The following is a 24253-nucleotide window of genomic DNA, read 5'->3' as shown; positions in this document are numbered from 1 at the left end:
AAAATTTCAGGTAATTTTCTAAGTTTCGATGTAATTTAGACTTAACCTTTTTAATTTTAGATTGAGTGTCCAAGATAAGATTTAATCAACGATTTAATCTAGCTTTCTAATCTTCGAGCTCAACTTTCTAAATAACACAATTTCATACATTGCTGTTACAATGGTGCCACACGCCCGCCTTTGTGTTGATCCGGCAAAGCAGAGTTCGATGACCCCAGAAACATCAGATAAGATTTGCATGATGGGAAATCGGATCCAACTACAAACAAAATGGCGGACCTGGAGAAAGGCGTGCGCAAAAGCGCGGTAAGTACGAGATCCACTACTATTTCACTCGCAAAAATACGCCTTTAACGTCATCAGTACACTTCTGAAATTAAGTACATACATGCCGAACATCTACAGCGATTCCAAGGTTATACAAATCGGTTAATTCGTTGTCTTTTTCAGATGTCACCAAAATATTTGCACACCAATTCGACCTCGCACACTTGGCCATTTTCAGCTATTGCTGAACTGATCGGTGAGTACTTGTATTCATGGAGGTAGTACTACCTACCTCCATGTTGTATTGTTTTCAGAATGTCAATATTACAGCGTGGTAACTTTCTATGTAGTCGAAACATCAGTTCAGTGGAAAGGTCGCCTTTTGAGGCTGGCAGAACCGCCAGTGAGCAGGTTCAGTCGCGTTCCGGTTCGTCGCCGAAGTCAACCCAAGTTGTGTTGTGTCAGCGAGTGTAAACAGATAAATTCGATGCCGAACCTGCCGTGGCGTAAACTCGAGTCTATATCTATGTTGTCATCTGTTTGTATTTTGTGCCCCCCGTTTTTGTTCTACATTTTAGCAAAACCGCAACTTTCTTGTAAGCAGTGTTCATTTAATTTTGTTATGATGTGTGCACACACTTCCTGTATTAATAGTAAATCCCTGTGGAATCTGTGTAAAGGTGACTCAAGTTGCCCTGCGTCATTGGGAAATCCCCATTTCATTTTACTGTAATGTCAAGCTGTTAGTGTTACACCATTGCCACGGAGAAGGCCTGCTGTCACCCATTATTTCCGAGGGATCCTGTCAACACAAAACAAGCGCTCTCTGGCCTCTTCTAACCTACATCCAATCAGCAATCCTTTTATATGGAAAGCCAATGCCATATCATGTTGTCCTAGGCATTAACCATATTGCCCTTGGCATCTAATATATTGTCCTAGGCATTTTAATATGTTGTTCTGGGCATTTACATATTGTCTTAGGCATTTTAATATGTCGTCCTTTGGATTCAATATATTGTCCTAGGCATTTAATATGTTGCCTGGGCATTTAATATGTTGTCCTAGGTGTCCTAATTAATTTTTTGCTTTCACTTTGTGGGTGTGGTAATTTCATATTTCATGTAGTAGTATCCACAGGCCTTTATAACTTGTTAAGCATTGGCCTAGTACTGTATTTGTGATTGCATCCATGAATCATACCGAATTGTTCTTTCATTTTATGTGAGGGTCAGGTAAACCAATTGCCCAAGCTCAAGTGGTAGAACTATTATGGCTGAGCAATTATCTGGTAAAGTAAGTCAGAATGGGGAGAAGTTCATTTTGTCTAATGGTCAGAAACAAAATAATATTTTTGCATTTAGCAGGGGGGCAATTTTGACACTTGGCAGGATTAGAGTGAATCACTATATTTTGTATGTGATGTGTTGTGTTTCAAGTCTCGTGCTTTGTATTTTGAAGTACTTTCTTGAGATGAATGAAAGTAGAAACTTGTTTCGCAAACCAAAAATAATGGAAAATTTATCAAAAGTTACAGTTATTGTACACAGCTGTTGTACTTTGAAGTGAACTTATCTGAATCAATATTGTCATGATGCTTTTTCCTGTGCATTTTAGACAATGCCTATGATCCGGATGTGGCCGCCAAGACCCTCTGGATTGATGTCCAGTTTGAAAAACAGGAATTGTGTTTGACGTTTACTGATGATGGAAATGGAATGAAGGAGGAGAAACTCCACAAAATGCTCAGGTAATTTATTCCAGAGGGCGCCCTTTTAGACTCAGTCTTGGTGTCTTTCTCTTTCACTTTCTGTTTCGCAAATCGTGGCATGAAAGGCATCTATACCTGTGAAAGGATTGTGGTTTGTTGCAGAAATTCAGTACCCTGGCCAAACATTTACAAGACAGGTACTGATGTCACAGTACGTAGTCTTCTGCAAATTCCTTGACAGGCCTTGAATTTTAAAGTCTCCCGGAAAGTCTTAATTCAGCCACAGTTTTTAAAAATGACCAAGATGATCAGTCATGAAATTTAAAAATGATGTGTAAAATGATGTATGAAAAAGATATATTGTAAAAATAATGTCTGGAAACAGTATTTTTGAAAACAGTATTGCTGAAAATGTCTTTAAAAGTCCATGAATGGACCCTGTTATGTTATCAACAACACAGCCATACTCCTCTATCAGGGGTGGTTAAAATTTGTCATAGTTGCAGTGGGGATTATGATGGTGTTCTCTCTGAAATAAGGTGTGTGTATTTATCGACAAATAAATTTGGTGCAATACTCATGCCTTTCAAAGGAATCTTAATGCTTGTTTTTTTTTTCAAATTGCAGCTTTGGCTTTTGTGAGAAAGTTGAAATAAATGGACATAAGCCAGTCGGCCACTATGGAAATGGCTTCAAAAGTGGCAGTATGAGACTGGGCAAAGATGCCATAGTGTTTTCAAAGAAGGACAAGACGCTGAGCGTAGGGTTCCTGTCGCAGACGTATCTCTGTGCCATCAATGCAGAAACCATTATGGTTCCCATAGTGATGTGGCACAGTATAACTCATATCCTTTTGTCTTAGTATTGATAATTCAAACACTGTTGTCATGGAAACTGAACACTGTTGTCATAGGAACTGAATACTGTTATGCATAACTCAAACTGTAAAGACGGCAGGAATCTAGCATCTGTCTTCACCATGCTCAAAATACAGGAGCTAGAATTATCACACACTCCACAAAATCAGTCCATTTTACTTTACATTTATACAATCAGTTATTCAGCATCTACCGATACAACTACTGTAGCATTTACAGCAAAACCTTGCCAGTTGCTCACAAAGCTCTCAACAGCCAAGCTTTCAGTTTCAAGAGCTTATAAAATCATATAAACCTGGTCTTGCAAGGGCATATTGTCAAAAAAGTTTTTCGGACTGCACAAAAATCTGGAAGGTCAGTTTAATTGTACAGGTAGTATACACACCACTGGCATACAGAGGAACACTGGTTTCATTTGTTGAGCAAAATGAATGGTATACTTAAATGGCCAATACCATGACTGGAAAAAAGCATTCGTTGATTTTATGAATTGGGAAAAACACTTAATTTGTCATAGAAAGGTTTTGTAACATTCTGTCTTTGGTGTTGTGAAACAATTATTTTTACCATTCCCTTGACAAATTTGATACTGAAAATATGATGGCATTGTTTACACCTTAACATTTGTTCACATGAACGTCAAATGACAGCTGACAGTGATGCCAGTTTGGCCGCCATTGTAAAATACTCCTTGTTCAGGAGTGAGGCTGATCTGTTGGGGGAGTTTGACAACATCAATGGACCTCAGGGAACTAGAATCATCATAAGCAAACTCAGAACGTAAGTATGCATCACTGGAGTGGAGAGGAGTGTTGTAACCTCTAGTTTTATGTAAAAAGATCTGACAGATTCATAGAATGACCACAGATCATCTTTAGGGCAGACTAGATTGATTGAGTGTATGGTTTCTTTCTGTGTTGTGCAAGCTTTACAACACTGCCAACTTCAGTTTTAAAGGGATATAGTCATCGGAACTGCGCCTGTGCAAGTTTCTTGTTTACAAACAATGTATTTTATGCTCGATATCAAGATGCACCTCATCATCATAGCTGCAACATTTAAATTATACGATGATAGATCGTGACAGACATGTTTTAACTGTCATCAATCACCATTATTGCCGTGAATACATTGTTGCCATGGGTCGTATGGGTCCTATATGACCTTTGAGCGCAGTTCCGACGACTATATCCCTTAAGACGTCAAATAATTACAGTTTAGAGACCAATACCCCTGGACAATTACCCATCAGACTCATACCTAAACCTATATATAATGCACAATTTGGGGCCGATGAATATTCCACATAGATAAAGAATCATTAGCAAAAAATGTATATAATTTGCATAAAATAATACTAATCTGCCCCAATCTTGCACTAATACTTAGTAATAGTAACCTTAGCCCTAGTTCATGGTAGGAAATGGCCTGGTGTTACTGCCCAGTTGGTAACTGTTTTTATACTTTAATGGTATCATAATGGTTTGATTCTGGTTTTGGCAACACTCTCTGATCCCCAAATCAGAGAGTAAATTCAAGAAGGTATCTGAATTTTCAGTTTCATGAAGTGCATGAAGCAATGCTGCGTTTACATCACAGCAAACAAGGAATGTGAGAAAGAAAGTTCTTCACTTGAAGAGCAACGTTTGACTACAGTTCTTTGACCAAATTTCTCTTGTAACATTTTGTATGTGGGTGTTGTATCGCACTTTTTACCCTGTTATGAAAGTTGGAGCTTTCCCTTTGACAGAAAAGTTTTGCAGGTATAAGATAACACACATGGTCCCAGTTACAGTCCAACTCAGCATATTGTTAATTATTGTGACTCCCCTTTTCAATATCATGGCTGGTCATCCATTCCCAAATTGCCGTTGTTCATGTGAAATTGGATTCAGGAAATTGGCTGGCATAGAACAGGACCAAAGACTTTCAAAATTTGGTGTGGAAACTGGTATAGTTTCAAACAGTTTCCCTGTACACAACCACCCCAAATGTTTCAAAGGATGGACTTTAGGTTCTTTGAAATCGCCGTCAAGCTCTCTGTAGTTCCTGTATCATTTCAAAGCATACAAAAACCTTGCAGAGAAACAATTATGACATAGACAATTAATACACAGCTAAATGTAAACAACTGTTTTCATGGACATATGAATGACTTCAATATATGCGCTTCATTTTCAGTGACTCAACGGGAAACTCTGAATTTGACTTCAAGACTGACAAATATGATATCCTCATACCTGATGACAATGTCAGCACATCTAATGTAGGCAGCTACAATGGTAAAAGCAAATACAAGAAACCAGACAGACAAGATGATGTACCGGAATGTGATTACTCACTTAGAGTAGGTCTCTTCTATTTTGCAATTTGTTTGTGTACCTATAGACTTGTGCCCACATTGGTCTCAAGGCAGAATGCGCCTGAGGTACAGATATTGGGATCGTCCAATTTTCACAAAACTTTGCTGGTGTTTGGTATGATGATCGTATTGACTTATTTTAAAGCTGTGTAATAAATGAAGTTTTCAGCATCTTGTTTATGAAAATTGGAAGTTCACTTTTTCCAGCAACTTAAACAAAGAGATGGTGGCCATTTTGAATTTTAAATATCTGTAAATTTTAGTCATTAATTTCTCTGGCCACCATATTTGCGTGATGACTCCTGATCTTTATTTTGATTCTGAAAGAGTATATTATAAGTTTCTTTCAGAGAGTGAGAGAAAGACGTAGCAGCCACTTGAACAAAATAACTGAAAACTAAGCGATACTACTGTTAGTTACTGTACAGATATTTCATGAATTCTGTACCTCAGTGTGATTGTCATTTAAAGTCTGTTGAAGTTCTGCTGTGTTGGTTAACCCTTCATGTTGTCCAATTTACCCCTTTCACTACTGTAATTTGGCCCAATCCCATAGTTTCCCTTGGCAAAGTTGGACCTCAATATTAGTAAAAGGGGATGAAAGGCTTTGAAAGAGACTAAACAATACTTCTTGCCGTTTCTGTTATTTCAGGCATACTGCAGTATTTTGTATCTGAGACCCAAAATGAGGATTATCATCCGTGGCAAGAAAGTGAGGACAAGGCTGATTGCTAAGAGTCTCCGCCAAACAGAAACTGACGTGTACAAGCCACAGCTTGACAGTGTATCCTTCATTGTGTCAGAGAAAAAGTTGCATGTCTGAATTAGATAACTCATGGTGTAGTTCATCTAAGGTTTGTTCCACCGACTGTAGCAAGAAGCAAATCATCACTGTGCGAAAAGTCAAACTTGTCATATAGACTAATATGCTTTACTAGGGTGTCCACAGTTGATGAAGTACCGCCTTTACACCATACTTGTCAGTGTTACCTCGACAAACATGGTACTCTGTCTTCTTTGTTATAAAATGTCATCAGTCATACCGCGGAAACATGTAGATATTTTGTGCACATTATTGGATGTAAATCCTACCCCTTTGTGGTCAAATTTGTATCTGTGTTTGCACAATCATGTTGTGTGTCTCTGTGATCAAAAGACATCAAATTTGATTATATCAAAACACACCAAGTAAGGAAAAGGAATGAAATATAGTGAAAGGGAGAGTTCAAACTCATTTTACTTTGCTTTGACCTTTTCTTCTTCAATCGTACGCTCCTTAACAATGTCAGAATGCTAAACCTGTCAAGATAACCATCGGATTCAACACCAAGAAAAATCATTATGGAGTTATGATGTACCATAGAAATAGACTAATCAAAGCCTATGAAAGAGTGGGACATCAGACTAAGGTAAGTGAGATTTGACTTTGAGATGTTTTGTAACTTTTTTAGAGTTCCCAGTAGTGGGAACAGTCATAATGTCCTCTAGACTTGATGAAATAGATTTACCTTTGCTGTCATGTATGTGTGAAAATGAATCATAATATATCTGTTCATATACTTTGTTAGTCCCCACGGACACCGTCCGGGGGGACTTATAGGTTTGGTCATGTCCGTGCGTCCGTGCGTCCGTCCGTCCGTTCACGCAGATATCTCAGAGACGCCTGGAGCGATTTCGTTCAAACTTGGTACAAGGATAGTATTATACCTCATACAGATGCACGTCGATTTGTTTCACAATGCGATCATATTTGGCCGTGGTAAAGGACTTTTTAGTTTTCACCTCCATAGACTCCCATGTATAAGGCAGACCATAGACTCCCATGTATAAGGCAGTCCATAGACTCCCATGTATAAGGCAGTACATAGACTCCCATGTATAAGGCCAAGATAAATAAAAATTTAGTTTCTCATCGTATTCATATTGCAAAAAGGATGCAGTGACACAGTTTTTAGTCCCCACAGATAAAGTCCAGGGGGCTCATAGATTGGGTCATGTCAGTCCGTGAGTCCATCCGTTCACGCAGATATCTCAGACACTTTGACAAAATGTCATGTGACCTTGGTGACCTTTGACCTTGAATATACATATTTGTCCATAACTCAGTAACCACAAGTGGTAAACCTTTCATATATGGTCTGATGGGACACCCTATGACGCCACATATTGTACCTCATTAATTATGGGCATATCTAATTTTGAGCGAGCCAATACAGGGGTTTCATTAAGAGCCGGCAGCCGGCGAAATTGACCGGTTACTCTCACTATTTCGCCGGCTACTTTTTCGGAAATTTGAACTCTTTCTTAGCTAAAATATTGTTTACCTTCTGAAATGATACGCACAGGTTTCACAAGCTGTGTAATCAAACTTTTCAACGGCTTTTATGTGAAACAAAATTTAGAAGACGAGCGACTACTACGATCGCCTTGTACTACGATGGAGCACGGTCTTGCGTATACTGCCGCAATAAAAATCGGAATTGCAACGGACGATTCTATTGGCTACCTGAATTGCTGATTCCTATATGTGGTGACTTTTATATACGCCAATGAAAACGGGTATACTACACCTGTCGTTAGCTCGACTCAAAATGGTCGATGAACAAATGAAGACGGAAGCGATCGGAAGGTCAGGCTTTGCTGTACGATCCTCGATTTTGAAGTGGACCAAGAAACAAGAGAAGGATAATTACGTGGATTTAAACTGTTTTCGAAGGCAATGACCTGATTTTTTCTCACGAAAAAACTTCCCGATTACAGTTCGAATATTAGTAAGCTGACGTGCTTTGCACTGGGTTGGCTTAAATGTGAAGGTATATAACCAGCTGGACGTATGATATGTACTACTACTACTACTTTTCGGTCTATCGAAGCCAATAAGAATGTCGCCCAGAGTGGTTAAAATACTATCAAACCTCTAAATTCACTTCAAAAACGGTCGTCAGGTTAAATCCAAATGTGAGTTTTGTCCCCGAGGTTATCGTTCGCCCAGTTAAAGCGATGAAATTCATTTCTTCGCTTCGATAAAGTGTGTATGTGCGATGTATGATAGTGAGCATGCGTGCGTGAGTGCTTCACGAACTCTACAACGTGTTAAGCGGTCTCAGTCAGAAAAATGTAACAACTTAGCCGGCTATTGAACCACTCTTTTTTGGAGTGGAGATTTAGCCGAGTGGTTCTGTCTGTGGCCTCTCAGCTAGGCGACTGATGCCGTATGTTGTGGGTTCGAATCCGATTGAAAACTATCCGTATATTCTGAATGTACAAATTTTCATATCCTATATCAAGGTTCTTTCTTTGCATACCCATATAGTCAAATAACCTTGAGGGTCTTTGTTTCTATTTGCGAAATATGGTAATGATTGTCAGTTTTTATCATTATTGTTATATAAATTATCCTTTTTACCTCCCCAGTGGTATAAAAGTTCTTCATCTGCAGATTTTCATACCAAACATCATGGTTCTTAATTTTAAGCATAACATTATACATTAAAGGGACATTAGCTGTATCTTTTGAGTAATTTTTCACTATACTCTGTAAACTGTATTTACTATAATCCGACATCATGCTGTATTTACTATAATCCGACCATCATGCCTAATGCCCGGTGTCCTTCTTGCCAACACAGCCTGTATACGTGAAATGACCATTGTTATTGTTGATAAATGAATTCTGGTACGGACCTGAATACAAAATTTGAACAATAACAATGCAGATTATACTCATATAGGGTATATTTATGAGCTAAATATTAGGAATTTCTCCATGGTACAGGGATTCAAACCAGAAACTGCAGATGATACACAGAACAACAAAATTTTAAAAAATGACCAAAATTACAGCTAATGGATCTTTAATGAAAAGTTTCTCATTTACTGTGCTTAAAATGTGTTTCATCTAGGTTGGCATCAACAAGGGTGATTTTCCCCCTTTACCAGAAAATTTCGGGGGCATTTCACCAGTTCATGTGTTCTACTTGTACCTCTAAGGTGTGACTGGCACCATTTCATGGAAGAGGGGAGTGGTCCCCTTGACAAATTAACTGGGGGTGCCAACATTTCAACAGAGGGGGAATCCTCTCTCCCCCTGTCTAGATGTAACACTGTATAATATCATCTACATATCAAATTTATATCATTAATTATTGTGAATTATTATAGTTTACCTCCTAAAAGCATAAGCTTAGAGGCTCTAAAGACTTGTTTTCTTTGTTCAAAATATCGTCAACATTACCACATTTTATCATTTTTAATTATGAATTATCATATTTAGGCCTAATCTCCCAGGAAAATGGCTCTTATGATATGAACACAAATTGCCCTGGAACACTGCTGACAATTCTCCTGAAAATACTAGAAATTCAAGTGACTGCGAGCTTTAAAAAGTGAATTTTAGCTCATTTTCAGGGTTTCCGGCCTTCGCCGGGAGGGGAACACCCCGTACCCTCCCCAACGACCGCTTTGTGGTCATGGCAGCTGCAAGCCGCCTACTTTTCCATTCTGGCCCCCTACTTCAAAACTTAATGAAACCCCTGCAGTAGAGCTAGAGGTCTGATTTTTGGTATATATGGATAACTTAGCAATACAATTTTTTTGACAAAATGTCCGTGACCTTGGTGACCTTTAACCTCAAATATACATATTTGTCCATAACTCAGTAATCACTAATGCTACACACCCTTCATATTTGGTATGATGGGACACCTTATGACACCACATATTGTACCTCATTAATTATGTGCATATCTAACTTTGAGCGAGCCAATAGAGCCAGAGGTCTGATTTTGGTATGTAGGGATAACTTAGCAATACAATTTTTTTGACAAAATGTCAAGTGATCTCAATGACCTTTGACCTCAAATATACATATTTGTCCATAACTCAGTAACCACAAGTGCTACACTCTTCATATTTGGTATGATGGGACACCTTATGACGCCACATATTGTACCTCATTAATTATGCGCATATGTAATTTTTAGCGAGCCAATAGAGCTAGAGGTCTGATTTTTGGTATATAGGGATAACTTAGCAATACAATTATTTTGAAAAAATGTAATGTGACCTCAATGACCTTTGACCTCAAATATACATATTTGTCCAAAACTCAGTAACCACAAATGCTACACCCTTCATATTTGGTATGATGGGACACCTTATGACGCCACATATTGTTCCTCATTAATTATGTGCATATCTAATTTTGAGCGAGCCAATAGAGCTAGAGGTCTGATTTTTGGTATATAGGGATAACTTAGCAATACAATTTTTTTGACAAAATGTCACGTGACCTCGGTGACCTTTGACCCCAAATATACATATTTGTCCTTAACTCAGTAATCACTAATGCTACACCCTTCATATTTGGTATGATGGGACACCTTAGGGGCAACATCAAAAGTTCAATATAATAAATCTAACTTAATTGCTTAAGTTTGGCCTCAGACCCCCCACCCCCCCTTCTAACTTAACTGACCTAAAATTGAAAAACATTGCGGACTCATACCCTGTACTAATTCTTTCAAACGACGTACCAATGTACCATTGAATTAAATAAAAATTGAAAACCGTTATAAAGTAACAAAAATACAGGTGACTGGATCGGTTTTAGCGTACAAAAACAGCCTTGAAATCGTAAAATTTGCCAAAAAGACGTTAAATCGTTTTTGACTGCACAGAAATTAATTTGGCCAAACCCCCCACCCCCCAAACTTAAGCAATTAAGTTTTTTTTCAAACATCGATCTTTTGACGTCGCCCCTTATGACGCCACATATTGTACCTCATTAATTATGCGCATGTCTAAGTTTGAGCGAGCCAATAGAGGTAAAATGTATGATTTTTAGTATATAGGGATAGACTATAGGATAGAAATTTTTTGACAAAATGTCATGTGACCTCGATAACCTTTTACCTAAATACACGATTATGTCAATAAATAAGTAACCACAAGTGCTATGTCCTTTATATTTAGTAGGATGGGAGACCTTATGACAACACATGCTTTACCTCGTTAATTATGCCCATATATAATTGTGGGCAAGCCAATAGAGCTAGAGGTCTGAATTTTGGCATATATGGATTAATTAGCAATACAATGTTTTTTTTTCAAAATGTCACGTGACCTTGATGACCTTTGACCTTGAATATGCATATATATGCATAACTCAGTAATCACAAGTTCTTTACGCTTCAATTTTGATAGGATAATAGACCTTAAGATGTCACATCTTGTACCTCATTTATTATGCACATATGTATTTCTTGGCTGGCCAATACAGCTAGAGGTTTGATCTTTTTTCCCGATTTAGAACCATAACTTAGACATGCCTCTTGTTTCAAATTGGGAACAATGACATAGACCTATGTGTCCATAGATCTGAACATATACACTTTAGTGATACTTCTTAATGACCTCATTTCCCTGCCCCCTCAAGACTAATACTCCTATTACAAGTGGGGACTATGTCATTGTCAATGACTTGTTGAGAGTGTAATTGCAAACAGCCAACTCACATATTATCACAGCCAGAATGAAAAAAATGACAAGTTTGTACACTTTAACACTCCTGCTTTGATGACCCCATGTTGTGAAGTGCCCTCGTCCACATTGTAAGTAAGGAAACAGCAGGTTCTGCAATAACAGCTACTGCAGGAAAAAGTTCACATTAAAATTGACACACCATAGATGTAGGTTGTGTATTGTTTTTTCAAGCCATGATTTTTTCAAGCCATGATGTTCACTGCAGACATTTCTCACATGGCCAAAATTGAGTTTTTGTCAATAATGAAATACCAGTATGTGTTATTGTATACCTGCTTTTCATCATTTAACAAAGTTTTGGAATACACATCAGTGTTCTCCCCAGAAATTTCTGAAACAGGATCGGCTAATTTGCATAACAATAACTATGTAAATTTTATGTTAATTATGCAATACACACATCACTCCATAGCATCAGAAAAAATCCCACAATAAAAGGATAAAGTAAAATCTTTTATGCACTTTAAGCACTTCATATATTACATCCATATTTTCATTCAAAGTCTTCCAGTTCTCTCTAGAATAACATTCAAAATCAGACGTTTTATGTGATCCTCTGTTACTACATGTTTGTCTGTAGCCAGATTGCTATTCTAAAACCATGGACGTCTTTTTAAACGTCTATGGCCGGCAAAACAGTCACACGGACAAGTTCATACGGGACTGAATATTGCACTTACATTCGGAGTCAGAGGAGCATGCCTGCAGAGAAATATGTTGACTTTAAAACTCAATTCATAATAAAGAGAAGCCCAAAAATATTGATACCAGGTATTTTCAAGAACAAGATTTGAAATTGCATCGACTTCTACTTCGACAAACGTACGAAACTTTGACAACTTCGTAGCGTCGGCCGCGGCCGTGCATTGTGAATGTGAGGAGCACACTTGAACACACGCGACCTTTGAACCTATACTGTATACCCTTAACCGTACGTACATAGCTGCTGTATTCAGATGACCACACGAATGATTATTTTAGCTCATGTAGTTCCTTTTTCTTTCATTTCATGGTGCCTTGAATATTGTAAAACGGGTCATGGGTTTTGAAACTGGATCAAGTGCAATTGTTTCATAAAGTCAATCGGACAAATCCATGCAAGTTACGAATGCATGACACGAGGTGACACACATGGCTTCAACGTCATGTTTACGTACTGCTACACAGATCTCGAAATGGCTAACTCGGACACGCAACGATCTGAACACGCGGCAGTGCCAGTACCATACATTTTTGCATCTGATTTTTGCCTCAATCAATCGTACGATTTCAGCCACTTCTGATCGAAATCACTTTTCCTGACCTTCGGATTCTTACCAGTGCGAGACATTGGTGGCAACGGCAGTTCAACCAGTTGCCTATATGGTATAGTCTATAGATGCTTTGACCATCGAACTACCTCCATGCTTTGACTGAGTGCCCGCTGGCAAAGATGCAACACCGAGCCTTTCGTTGAGTATACTCCATGTCCGTTGTATAAAATGGCCGTTATCTGTACGATCGGCCGCGTAACACATTTCATGCTTTTTGAATTTAAGTTTCATCCGTCTTAGCCGATGTTCATTTGCAATACGGCCGGCCTATTTATTCTCCTCACAGACAAGCGGACAAGCGCGACTTTGGGTGCTTTGCACCCGATAACCCTGCCTCACTGTGTGTAAAACAGAAGCATCGACATGAAAGGAGAACATTTCACACATTTTGGCGATGGAATAAACCTGGCATGTCGTGTTATTGCCACATTAGAACCGTTTCACACTTGATACGCTCACTGAAATAAAAGTGACAAAATCGCCGCCGAGAAACAATAGGTCTTCAGCCACATTTAAAGAGAATCAGCGGACATGAAACAGGGTGGGCATGAAAATAAAGGATCGGGGGAAAAATAAAGGATCGGGGCCGATCCTGTTAAACGGCCTGGGGAGAACACTGCACATAGTCCTTAACGTTAGGTGGTTTGAGATACTCTTTAACCTCTGACTCCCAAAACCAGACCTGATCAAACTATTTTTTGAACAAAATTCATCTGATCATGTATTGCACACTGTCTTTCTTTTCCTGTACACTATCAGGCCAATGAAATGGGTGTTGGTGTGGTCGGAATCATTGAGTGTAATTACCTACAGCCAACTCATAACAAGCAAGATTTTGACTACACAAAACAGTACAGGTGAGAATAATTTAAACTGTTCATTCAGTCTCAATGAAGACAGAGAGTGTGATATGTCTACCCTTCACAGTATACTGATAGTAACAGACCAGTATGTGCATGCTGTATTTTGCATTTTGGCTTGGGGACAATACACTGTCTAACTGTGACATTTCTCTGAATTCATAAGCAAATTCAGATTCAGAAAACTTTATCATCTCCTCTAGAGAAATTTACATGTGGTTCTTAACACCAAACACACATACAAATAGAATGATAAAACATAACATTATACACAAAACAAAGAAAACTAAAAACAGTACGAATGACAAGCCATTACCGTAATTTTTCTTGTTTAAAATTGAAATGGGATTCTGAATAAAACTTGGCTTTGTTCTCACAGCTCATGACTTGATCTGCATTGCCACTACAATGTTTTTGGCAAGCACACAAAAATTAAATTCATGTTAATAACGTCTTGAGGCAAGAGTGTCTTGTATATGAAAAATTCCATCAATCCAAACACTTGACCTACTCATTCTGTGAATATACGAGTGTCTTGATGCAGTATGTTTTAGCTATGCTAACATCCGCACCAATGTATTTTAAATATGATTCAGAGCATGCATGAAAGCGTTGGGAAGCAAAGTAAACGACTACTGGAATGAGATGAACGGTCTTAAAAGACAATCTGCCGGCACAGCAGCCCAAGCCTCTCAGGGCCCAGTTGCTGAGTCAAATCTACCAGACCAAACATGGGTCCAGTGTGATAGGTGTCTGAAATGGAGAAAATTAGCCGACATACACGATCCAGAAATCCTTCCAGATAAATGGTACTGTAATATGAATACAGATCCAACATTCAGGTAGGTAGAATTCTGTTTTCTAAGTTAGAAACTGACTATGTTTGTTTTCAGGATCAAGTGAGCCTGTTTACGCCAATGCCCTATGAACAGGTCCACAGTCACAGTCCACAGTCACTTTCATATGGTACCACAATGGGGCAATACTCCTCATCAGCTAACTGAAATGATTATGATTCAGTTTCTTTCCCACCCCAAAAAAATGAAACTCACAGTGAGCTCCTAAAGCACTTGACCGGTGAATCTTGCCAGGTAATTTCTTGTTGTACCCATGTTGAAAATATGGTGTTAGTGACACAAGCGGGATAAATATCAAGATCCCCCAGTCATGTTATCAAGGCTTCCCATGCTATATAGCAATTTAATCATATCAGAGGACAACAGAAATTGTACAAGAGTTCTCAAACAAGTTACCCATGTTCAAAAACTGTTGGCAAAAAACACTGAAAATTAACCGTTGATTGGATCTTTTCCAGTTCATGTTCGGTAGATGAAGAGCCTGAAGACTCCGATGATGAAGATTTGAGACCAAGCTATGACAAAACAGTCAAAAAACAAATGTAAGTCCAATGAACAGTGTTTCTTGAAAATCTGCTATTACCGTTCCATCACAGATATTTGTTTCAACATTGTCAGTGTTTTCCCATCGTTATTTGCCAATGGATGAAATCAAACGGAATGTGCCTTTGCTGCACTCAGTTCAGCTCTAAGCTATCTACTCGTAAAAGTCACAGCACACCAAATTGCAAAACCTAGATGCAGACATCTTAAACAAATTGTACAGTCACGTAAATGTGTTAAATACAATTCACGATATAAAACGATGTTTCTCAAGTGTGAACTTGAATATGGCAGTTTTCCGAAGAAAAAGCTCTGTAAATACCAATTCTTATATTTAAAAGACCAAAAATATTTCCCAGGAGTTCGAAAACGGGATTTGCGGAGTGGATAACTTGTATGTACAAGTACCTGATAATTCAGTAAATCGATGAACAAGGTGAGCAGTGTAAAAAAAGGAACCTCAGTGTCAAGTATTTGGAAGCTGTCATCATATGTCTTTCTCGATTCCTGATACTCTCGCTTGAGTCAGTGAGAAGACAGTGAAAACAACAATGGCTGCCTCCTTGCCCATCGATCGATCCGCAAGATAAGATAAGTTTACTATCTGCACATAGTATCAATGCGGAGACTTACAGAAATTACGTTTTCAGAGATTTTTTAGACCCAAAACTACAGGACAACATGTTATCTGTGTAAATTATGAATCTGCTAAGCATTTCTAGTCATTGGCAGACTTTTTACAGCTGCGTCAGTGACGCGTCAGATTACTTATAATTTCAGTTGCGTCAGGCAGGTTTGCCCTGCGTCATGACGCGTCAAATTGGCTTAGCGGGCACACTGAACTATAATCCTTTAAAGAGTCATTCTCTCTCGCTGAGTTGACTTGAGATACCAGACGTAGAAAATGGAAAGATATTCTCATGCTGTACCAGACGTAGAAAATAGATATTCTCAATAGAAAAAAAATAATAAGGATACTTCACTTTAACCGAAATTTTCTAAATTAGCATAAGTTGCCTTGCTACACTTTTTGCTAATTTGTATAAAATTTTCTCCAAATAGCCTACCATTCACTTGCCAAAACATTGTAAGGTAACATGCGCCTCAGAAGTGTAAGACTGAAGCTTTTGCTCAAACTTTCCTTAAGAAATCTTTGAACTTTCTTTTTCAAAATCAAGAATGAAAATCGGGAGTCAACATGTAAATTTTTGTACTAGAGAAACAAATAACCCAAAATTTATCGATATTTAAAATTCAAAATGGCCGCCATCCCTATGTTAACACTATGGAGAAAAATAAAATGTTCGAATTTCGAAAAACTAAACCAGTGAAAAGTTTTCTTAACCCAAGAGCTTTAAAATGAACCCCGCAAGTGGTATAGATCAGAAAAGAATTGTACAAGTTTGAGAGTCCAAACATCTGTCCCTGAGGCGCATTCTACCTTAAACTTAGTTTGACCATATACCTGTAACTTATAAGGGTGGTTTCAGTTTGATGAGGAATAATTATTATAGAGGTTTACCTTCCTCTTGAAAAGGTATGTATGCTTTTGCTGCAAACTTAATTATCAACAAAAGATGGCTGTACTTAAAGGTATGCAGTCACCTGTAATCTAAATATGCCCATGGTCAAAGGGGCGTTCCTTGGTGTTCAAAATGCCCATTTGAGGGCGCTGTTTTTAAAAAGCGGCCACCCGCTTAAAATCTGTGATTGGTTAGATTATCTCTTTCTATGGTAACTGTGGCAAAATTTGAACAGGTGACAGTGTACCTTTAATCCTTTATATGTGCCAATTTCCTTGTCCTTTGTAGGGAACGTGAGAAAATGGAAAAATGTATGAGAAGGGAAGAAGAAAAACGACAGCAGAAGTTGGAGGTAAGGGCAGAGACTTTCTTTCAGAAAATTTGATGTGTTTTCCCATAAAGGGTGTGGTCTTTGAGCATGACTTGTAAGTGTGCAAGTATGACTTAATATGTGTACTTTATATTAGGCAGAGAACACTGTAGAGACCTTTGCATCATAATTTTTCATTTAATTTACCAGTCTTTGGATAAGTAATGAAAACTGCTTTACTGCTAGTGCCACATACTTGTGTGATCCTCTTTTTCATGCGTCCCTGATCTCCAAGGTTGTTAGATACAGATATCTATTGTTGACAATATGTATTTTGTAGCAGTGTGTGTGAAATAAACACAACTGACTTTCTTCCCGATTTTAGCTCTCATTTGCTGAATGTAGAAATTGAGACGTATTGGAGTATATCTGGGTATGTCTGTATGTATGTAGAGAGGGAGTCAGCATTGTCAGTTTGTTGTTTGGTCAGTTGATCAAAATGTCTGCTGGTTTTACCACTGCTAAAACCTGCTGCGGTATATTTTCTTCCATACAGCAAGAACGCAAAATACAAGAGATGGAGAGAAAGCTGAAGAGAACACAAGCACAGTTACAAATCAAGGAAAGAGAGGCACAGCATAAAAGCAGACAACTGCAGGTAACGTGGCTCAAATTTTTCTGCTGTAGTAGAATGCGCCTCAAAAGTGAAAGACTTAAAATGAAACTTTCAAACCATTCTCTCAGTCACACCAAATGAAGAATAAAAATCAGGCGTACTGTGCAAAGTTTGGTACTGAAGAAACAAATGTTGTGACATTTACTGGTATTTTTGAAATTCAAAGTGACTGCCATCAATTACAACTGCTACCTGTGAGGAGAAAAATACAAGTTTCTTTTTTCAAAAACTAAGATAGTGAAAAAAATGTTTCTTACTCCAAGAGCTTCAAAATGAGCTTCCACAAGTGATAGATTAGTAAATAATTTTGAAAATTTTATAGTCTAAATATCTGTCCTCAAGACGCACTGTGCCTTAAGTTATATTGCTAAAATGAAACATCATAGTTGACTTGCCAGCCATGTACCTTTTCATAGACTTTTAAACCATATTAGTACCTTTTCGGTACCTTATATTAAAATATCATCATGCATTTAATACTTGACCACACAAATATTGACACTTCAAACTCCGTGTATTCAGAAATTTCGTGATCAGATTCAACAATCCGCAGTACCCACTCATGTTCAGACACCAGCTAGAAATAACTTTTGAAAATGATACGATACAATTTACTCATAAACAAGAGAAAATATGGCCAAGTAATGATACATGATGGTTTCATTAGCACCCTATGAAAATCAGGGAATGTCAACGGTTACCATGTTAACAGGAGACAAAATGTATGTTTTGTTGTATGGTTGCCATGTGAACAAATACTTTAATAATATTGCAGTTATAATGTAAACATGAGACATATCATGGTTTGACAGAGTTATCGTATGTACTTACAGTAAGAATGTCATGAGGTGACATGTCATGGTGCTTAAGTTGTATGGGCACATTTTTCTATTAGCTGAATGTCTGTGCAAATTACCTTGATATGCACAACGTTTTAAGGAGAACAGAGGACTAACATAACATAAGCAGTCAATGTAAACAACCTTTGATGCAAGAACCAGGCATGGAAGGACTGCCTCTTTAACATCTTGAGAGGCCATGGTTTATATCATGAACATGAGACATTGTCAAGGTTATCTCATGACCATGAGACATTGTCAAGTTTATGTCATGACCATGAGACAAAGGTAGTCAGTCAGGATGAGCATCCACCTCTTTCTTCGTAGGCTGTCGTTGCGGGTAAAGTAGTGGTACAGAATGGTGTGGCGTTGAGAAATGACACTCCAGTATATCGGCAAAATATGGAACTGAACACCCAGAGATTGCTGACTCAAATAGAAGAGCAACGAATAGAAATGGAAAGACAGCAGGAACAAATTCTATCCCGCCATCAGCAGGTATGTAGCCATTTAAAGAGTTCGAGAGTTTAAACTTCAATGGTTTCACTTGCTAAGTCTGCATGGAGATTCAATGCATACATGCACACAGCAGATACAGTGACTGTACACGGTAAAACACTAATCATAGTTCTTTACTTATCCTGCAGATGGATTGAAATTTTTGCCACAAAACGTGCATTCACTCTCTTAGAAAATAGTCCATAACAACACACACACAACAACATGAAACACAAATTTTAAACTACCAAAGGTTAAGTAGTTATTGAAAATCCTTGAAACATGAAATTCAGAGCCAGTAAGTTCTAGAAACTTGATTTTTCTGTCGTTACTTTCTGAAAATGTTTATTATCTCTAAACTTTTTGACAACATGCTGAGATCACCCTTTGAAATTTGCATTTTAAAGTCAAATACTCAGAAACACCTCAGGAAATCTCTTGAAAATACCGGAATGTTGCATTATGTTTGGCATATCATGATGCACAGTGTAAGACATGAAAATATCTCTGTTTGTCTCCAAAGGTTCCACAAGTTGTCCAACCGGGACCTGCCAACCACCCAGGGACTGTCAGCCAACCCAGACCAGTCAACCAACCAGGAACTTTAAATCAGCCATCTACAAGGTACAAATACCCACCAATGTGCACATAGAAAACAAACTCATTCATTGAGGTTTGTAGTCAGCGCACATAGAAAACAAACTCATTCATTGGAGTAATGAGCACCTCAAAAATGAGAGACTTAAAACTTTTGCTCCAACTGTCCTCGAACAAACTTTCAACCATTCTCTTTCAAAATCAAGAATTAAAAAGGGGTCACCGTGCAAATTTTGGTACTTGAGAAACAAATTAGCCAATATTTACCAATATTTGAAATTCAAAATGGCCGCCATCCCTGTGCTATCTCTATGGAGGAAAATAAAATTCCTGACTTTCACAAAACTAATCCTAGTAATGAAAATTTTATTTACTCCATATGTTTCAAAATGAACCCCACAAGTGATAGGCCAAAAGAATCTTGTAAAAGTTTCAGGGTCCAAATATCTGTCCCGAGATCCATTCTACGTTTTCCAGTCTAATAATCTTGGTCATCTCTGTATGTTTAGCCATGCATAAGTAACTACAGTATATCATTTGACTATTTGCCAGTGGGAATTTCAAACACCATATATCTATGGCTGTTATATCTGTATGTATACAAATCAGTTCAACCATAACAGAATGTGAAAACTGAAAATTATCATGTATGTAGCCAGATGTGTTGTATGTGAAATGCAAATTTGTTGACGGGCTTGTCACCAAAAGAATGCAGGCACAGAAAAAGATATCTGAAATTTAACTGAATGTTAGATGAAGTTTTGATCCTCTAGGTAAGATTTGTTCATTTTGTGGTGAAATCTTATATATGTCTTGGTTTTGTACTCTTCCACAGCAGAGCAGCAGATCTCAAGAATATTCTGAAAAGATCATCTTTGTCATCATTGATTGCACCATTGAAAAAGGTTAAAACTGATCCTGATATCATAGTTTTGGACAATGACACTGAACCCGCCGTGAAAAGAAAATGCACAAATGTGAACTGCACGCAGACCGATCCGGTGGAAATCCTCACTCGCGTGCCGGACGGGAATTTAACAAGACTCTCTGCCTTGGAGCAGCAACAGGTGCTGCTGCAGCGCACCAGGGAACTCAGCGAACTGAGACGCAATGTGTCGCAGCTTTTGCAAGTCCTTGTGCCAGAGTTGAACTTGCGAGACAACGATATTGATGTGGATAGCAGTGAGATTGATGAACTTCTAAAACAAGTGCTGCAGGCAAACACTCAGAGTTAGTACGGATTACACCAGATATTGCAGTTACAGGAAAGTAAAATAGGTGCGACAGGTTGCAGATCTTCAAACTTTCATCGTTACAGTTGAAGTACACTTCAGTAGAGTTTCAGTGTCACTGCAACCTTAGTTACTTTACAGTACTGACCGGAGAGTCACATACAGTCAAATTGTATATATGTGCAACCTGAAATCTTGCTTTTCCTGGCAATGCCGTTTGACAAATGTTAGTGCTTTATAAGGAGGGGGTTGTTGAAACTGCTCTCAAAGGCCGTATGGGACCCATACAGTCAATGCAAACAAGCTATGTTGGCGATTGATGAAAGTTAAAAACGTGTGTCATATGTACACCGTCAAATATAAATACTGCAGCTATGTGGACTTGATGCATATCTTGACATAGTGAATACAACCCCCTCCCTTTAACTTGTCCACCCCCATTCTCTGTAAATTGTTCCACAACCACCATGGGTTTGGGCCAAACCACTGTGGTGAGAAGGTGAAAGTGTACAGTATCTTTTCAGAATATATCAAGAGATTACCCCATGCAATATGTGTTAATATTTTAAAGCTGTTTCTTGTTTTTCTTCATATCAGTAACTAAAAGTATAGTGACATTTCCTCTGTAAGAACATAATTATGTAAACAGTGAAATTTTGGTTGTAACACCAGCGAGCAGTATTATGCAAGACATACTATGCACAACATCGCAAGTAGTACAAGTTTTATGCATTTTACTTATGCGGTATCCTTTATAATAAACAGGTCCACATCTCTGCTGTTTTACAAAAATATTTTTAGGTACATTCTTTCATCATAGATTAGTCTGATCATGCTTTTGGCTGAAAAAAAAATGCAAAGTTATTTATTGTACATTTTGTGTAAGGATATAGTCACAACAACTCAAAGGGAAGTTGTTTTTAATGAAATGAATTTTGGAAAAAGGTTGCACAGTCAGTATGGTGTCATCAGGTAAAGTCTAGCTTCACCTGTAACCTGCTCACCCCCACTTCCATGTAAACAGGTCCATGATCACCATTGATAACAATGGGTTCAGGCCAATCCGTAGTAGTGAAAGGGTAGAGTAATGTCTTAATATCAGCGTGTCTTTTCCCAAGCAATCTGACACAACTGACTCAAGTGTGTTCTCCAAGACTCGGGGGAAACGTGCACCGGGACTTACGACTGAAAACTTACTGATGTTCGAGTGAGTTGTTTTTCTCTCTCTCTTTAAAGAAAAGTGCTTCCCAAAATATACCGTTTTTTGTGTATTTATACACTGCTCGGTGAACTGTATGTCTAGTGTGAGAATAATTCAGTTACTTGTAAGGTCATTTTATCAAAAAATTACAAGATGCCCAGTTTGCTTTTTATTTTCACGTTTTGTTAAATAGGTTGTTCTGTATTTTCTAGTTTCAGTTTAAATGTGCTATCGTACAAATTTTATTAAGTTTAAGAGTATGATCATTGTGGTATAACATTGTGTGTTAGGTGGTATGCGCTCAGGGTACAGATATTCGGATGCTCAAATTTCTCCAAGTCTTCTGATCTACAACTTGTTGTGGCTTATTTAAAAGCTCTTGAAGTAAAAAAATTTTCTGATCTACCACTTGTTGTGGCTTATTTAAAAGCTCTTGAAGTAAGAAAAATTTTCACCATCTTAGTTTTTTGAAAATTAAAGATTATTTTTTCCAATGGAGTTGACACAGGGATGACTGCCATTTTGAATTATGAATATTGGTAAATGTTCAGTAATTTGTTTCTCTTGTACCAAAGTTTCAGAAGAGAATGGTTGAAAGTTTCAATGACGAAAGTTTGAGCTACAGTTTAAGTCTTTCACTTTCGAGGTGCATACTACCTTAACATCAATATGATTTCCTGATATGAAAAGTATAAAAATCATTGACCATTGTAAAATTTTCTAAATTCTGTAATGTGAATGAAGCTTTAATAATTTTTTGTGATTATGATTTTTGTTGTTTGGTCTTAAATTTTATTAAGAGTTACTGAAATATTTCAATTAGCTTCTTTTGTACCTGTAGTATTTATTTTGTGACATTTTGCAAATTGTTCTGAAATTTTGTGAAGCCTTCTGCTTTTTAATGGACTCTGTGCGTTTAGGCACTAAGTCTGCATGAAAGCACTTGGGGCTGGTCCTTGTTTTCTGCGTTTTGCCATTAGCTTCAGAAATACTACAAAAGCTGAAAAGAGGAGATCTTTGTAAAATCTCACTCACGAAAGCCCAACCCTACAAACTTGCGTTATGTGAGAGCGATGCATGACATAAGATTCTGCAGAATTTGTTTGGTTTGTGAACAACATCAGGATTTATCGTTATGTTGACTTCTCAAAAATGGATGAAAGCTAGAATTCAAATTGACCATGGTACAAACAAAACCATTTGCACAAATGCGTACACAAATATGTGAATTTCAATACATGTTTGTACACATGGGTTTGTTAGTATCACATGATATTTTTGATGCACTTGGTCTGCAGAACACCGCCAGTCCTTTCTATTCCGAAGAAGTACCATCACTGTAGATCTTACTGGATCCTTATTTGGTAAGGGCAGATTGTAGGCATGGCTGTAGAGATAAACGCAAGCATACCGGTAGTGCATGTTCAACTGTTGAAAAGAGGAACCATGATGACATGGCACATTGAACAAACAGAATCACATTTCATCCTGAGCAGCAATTAGACATTTGTTTATGTATATAATATACAGTATATGGTATTTATAAAAATGCATGCATTTTATTAAAAAAACTTGATATAGACAGAGACACTCGTTTAAAGATGAACAATGGATACTTCAAAGACTTGTAAGAATTGCCTACAAGCATTGACCGTCATTTTCACTAGGGTCTATGCTTCAAACTTTTTTTCGGTATGATTGTAGCATTTGTAAGCTAAATATCATTATGGTCTTTGAAAATAAAATTCAAATATTTGTCACCATTGGTGGATGTTACGTTCAGACATTGATTTTCAAACGTGCCAATATATTGTGTCAGTGGTCACTTAACCCTTTGAACCCGGCTTGGAAAAAATGTCCATATGATGTCATAGGTCACTAGGGGGTCAGGGTGCAAAGGGTTAATTCCTGTGTCTGGTGGATAAAAACTGGATGTTGTACAATGGTATCTGTTAACATTTGATACAAAAGCCAAGTGGCAAAAAAATTCACAAGACCCTAAGAACCAATGAATACAATATATACTGCTTGCTTATTGTAATT

General features: G+C 37.8%; 1 protein-coding gene across 1 annotated transcript; it reads left to right on the top strand.

The window, feature by feature from the left end:
- Nucleotides 1-215: 215 nt before the first annotated feature.
- LOC139142121 (MORC family CW-type zinc finger protein 3-like) lies at nt 216-23973 on the top strand. Its single transcript, XM_070711951.1, has 16 exons — nt 216-306; nt 451-523; nt 1885-2017; nt 2606-2825; nt 3491-3636; nt 5038-5203; nt 5871-6002; nt 6508-6627; nt 13834-13931; nt 14531-14776; nt 15250-15333; nt 17146-17209; nt 17724-17825; nt 19010-19180; nt 19704-19804; nt 20613-23973. Exons 1-16 carry the CDS (start codon nt 271-273, stop codon nt 21010-21012), a joined length of 2292 nt encoding a protein of 763 aa, XP_070568052.1. The 5' UTR covers nt 216-270; the 3' UTR covers nt 21013-23973.
- Nucleotides 23974-24253: the final 280 nt, after the last annotated feature.

Source organism: Ptychodera flava, chromosome 10 (genome assembly GCF_041260155.1).
Source record: "Ptychodera flava strain L36383 chromosome 10, AS_Pfla_20210202, whole genome shotgun sequence".
NCBI lineage: Eukaryota > Metazoa > Hemichordata > Enteropneusta > Ptychoderidae > Ptychodera > Ptychodera flava.
The sequence above is the reverse complement of the archived record's forward strand: the minus strand, read 5'-3'. Positions and strand labels throughout refer to the sequence as shown.

Bases quoted from the DNA above. Each gene is read 5' to 3' on its own strand.
- LOC139142121 (XM_070711951.1), top strand. From the start codon at position 271: ATGGCGGACCTGGAGAAAGGCGTGCGCAAAAGCGCG. The intron at 3,637-5,037 runs GTAAGTATGCAT...CTTCATTTTCAG, and splicing joins ATCATAAGCAAACTCAGAAC to TGACTCAACGGGAAACTCTG. The intron at 14,777-15,249 runs GTAGGTAGAATT...GATCTTTTCCAG, and splicing joins AATACAGATCCAACATTCAG to TTCATGTTCGGTAGATGAAG.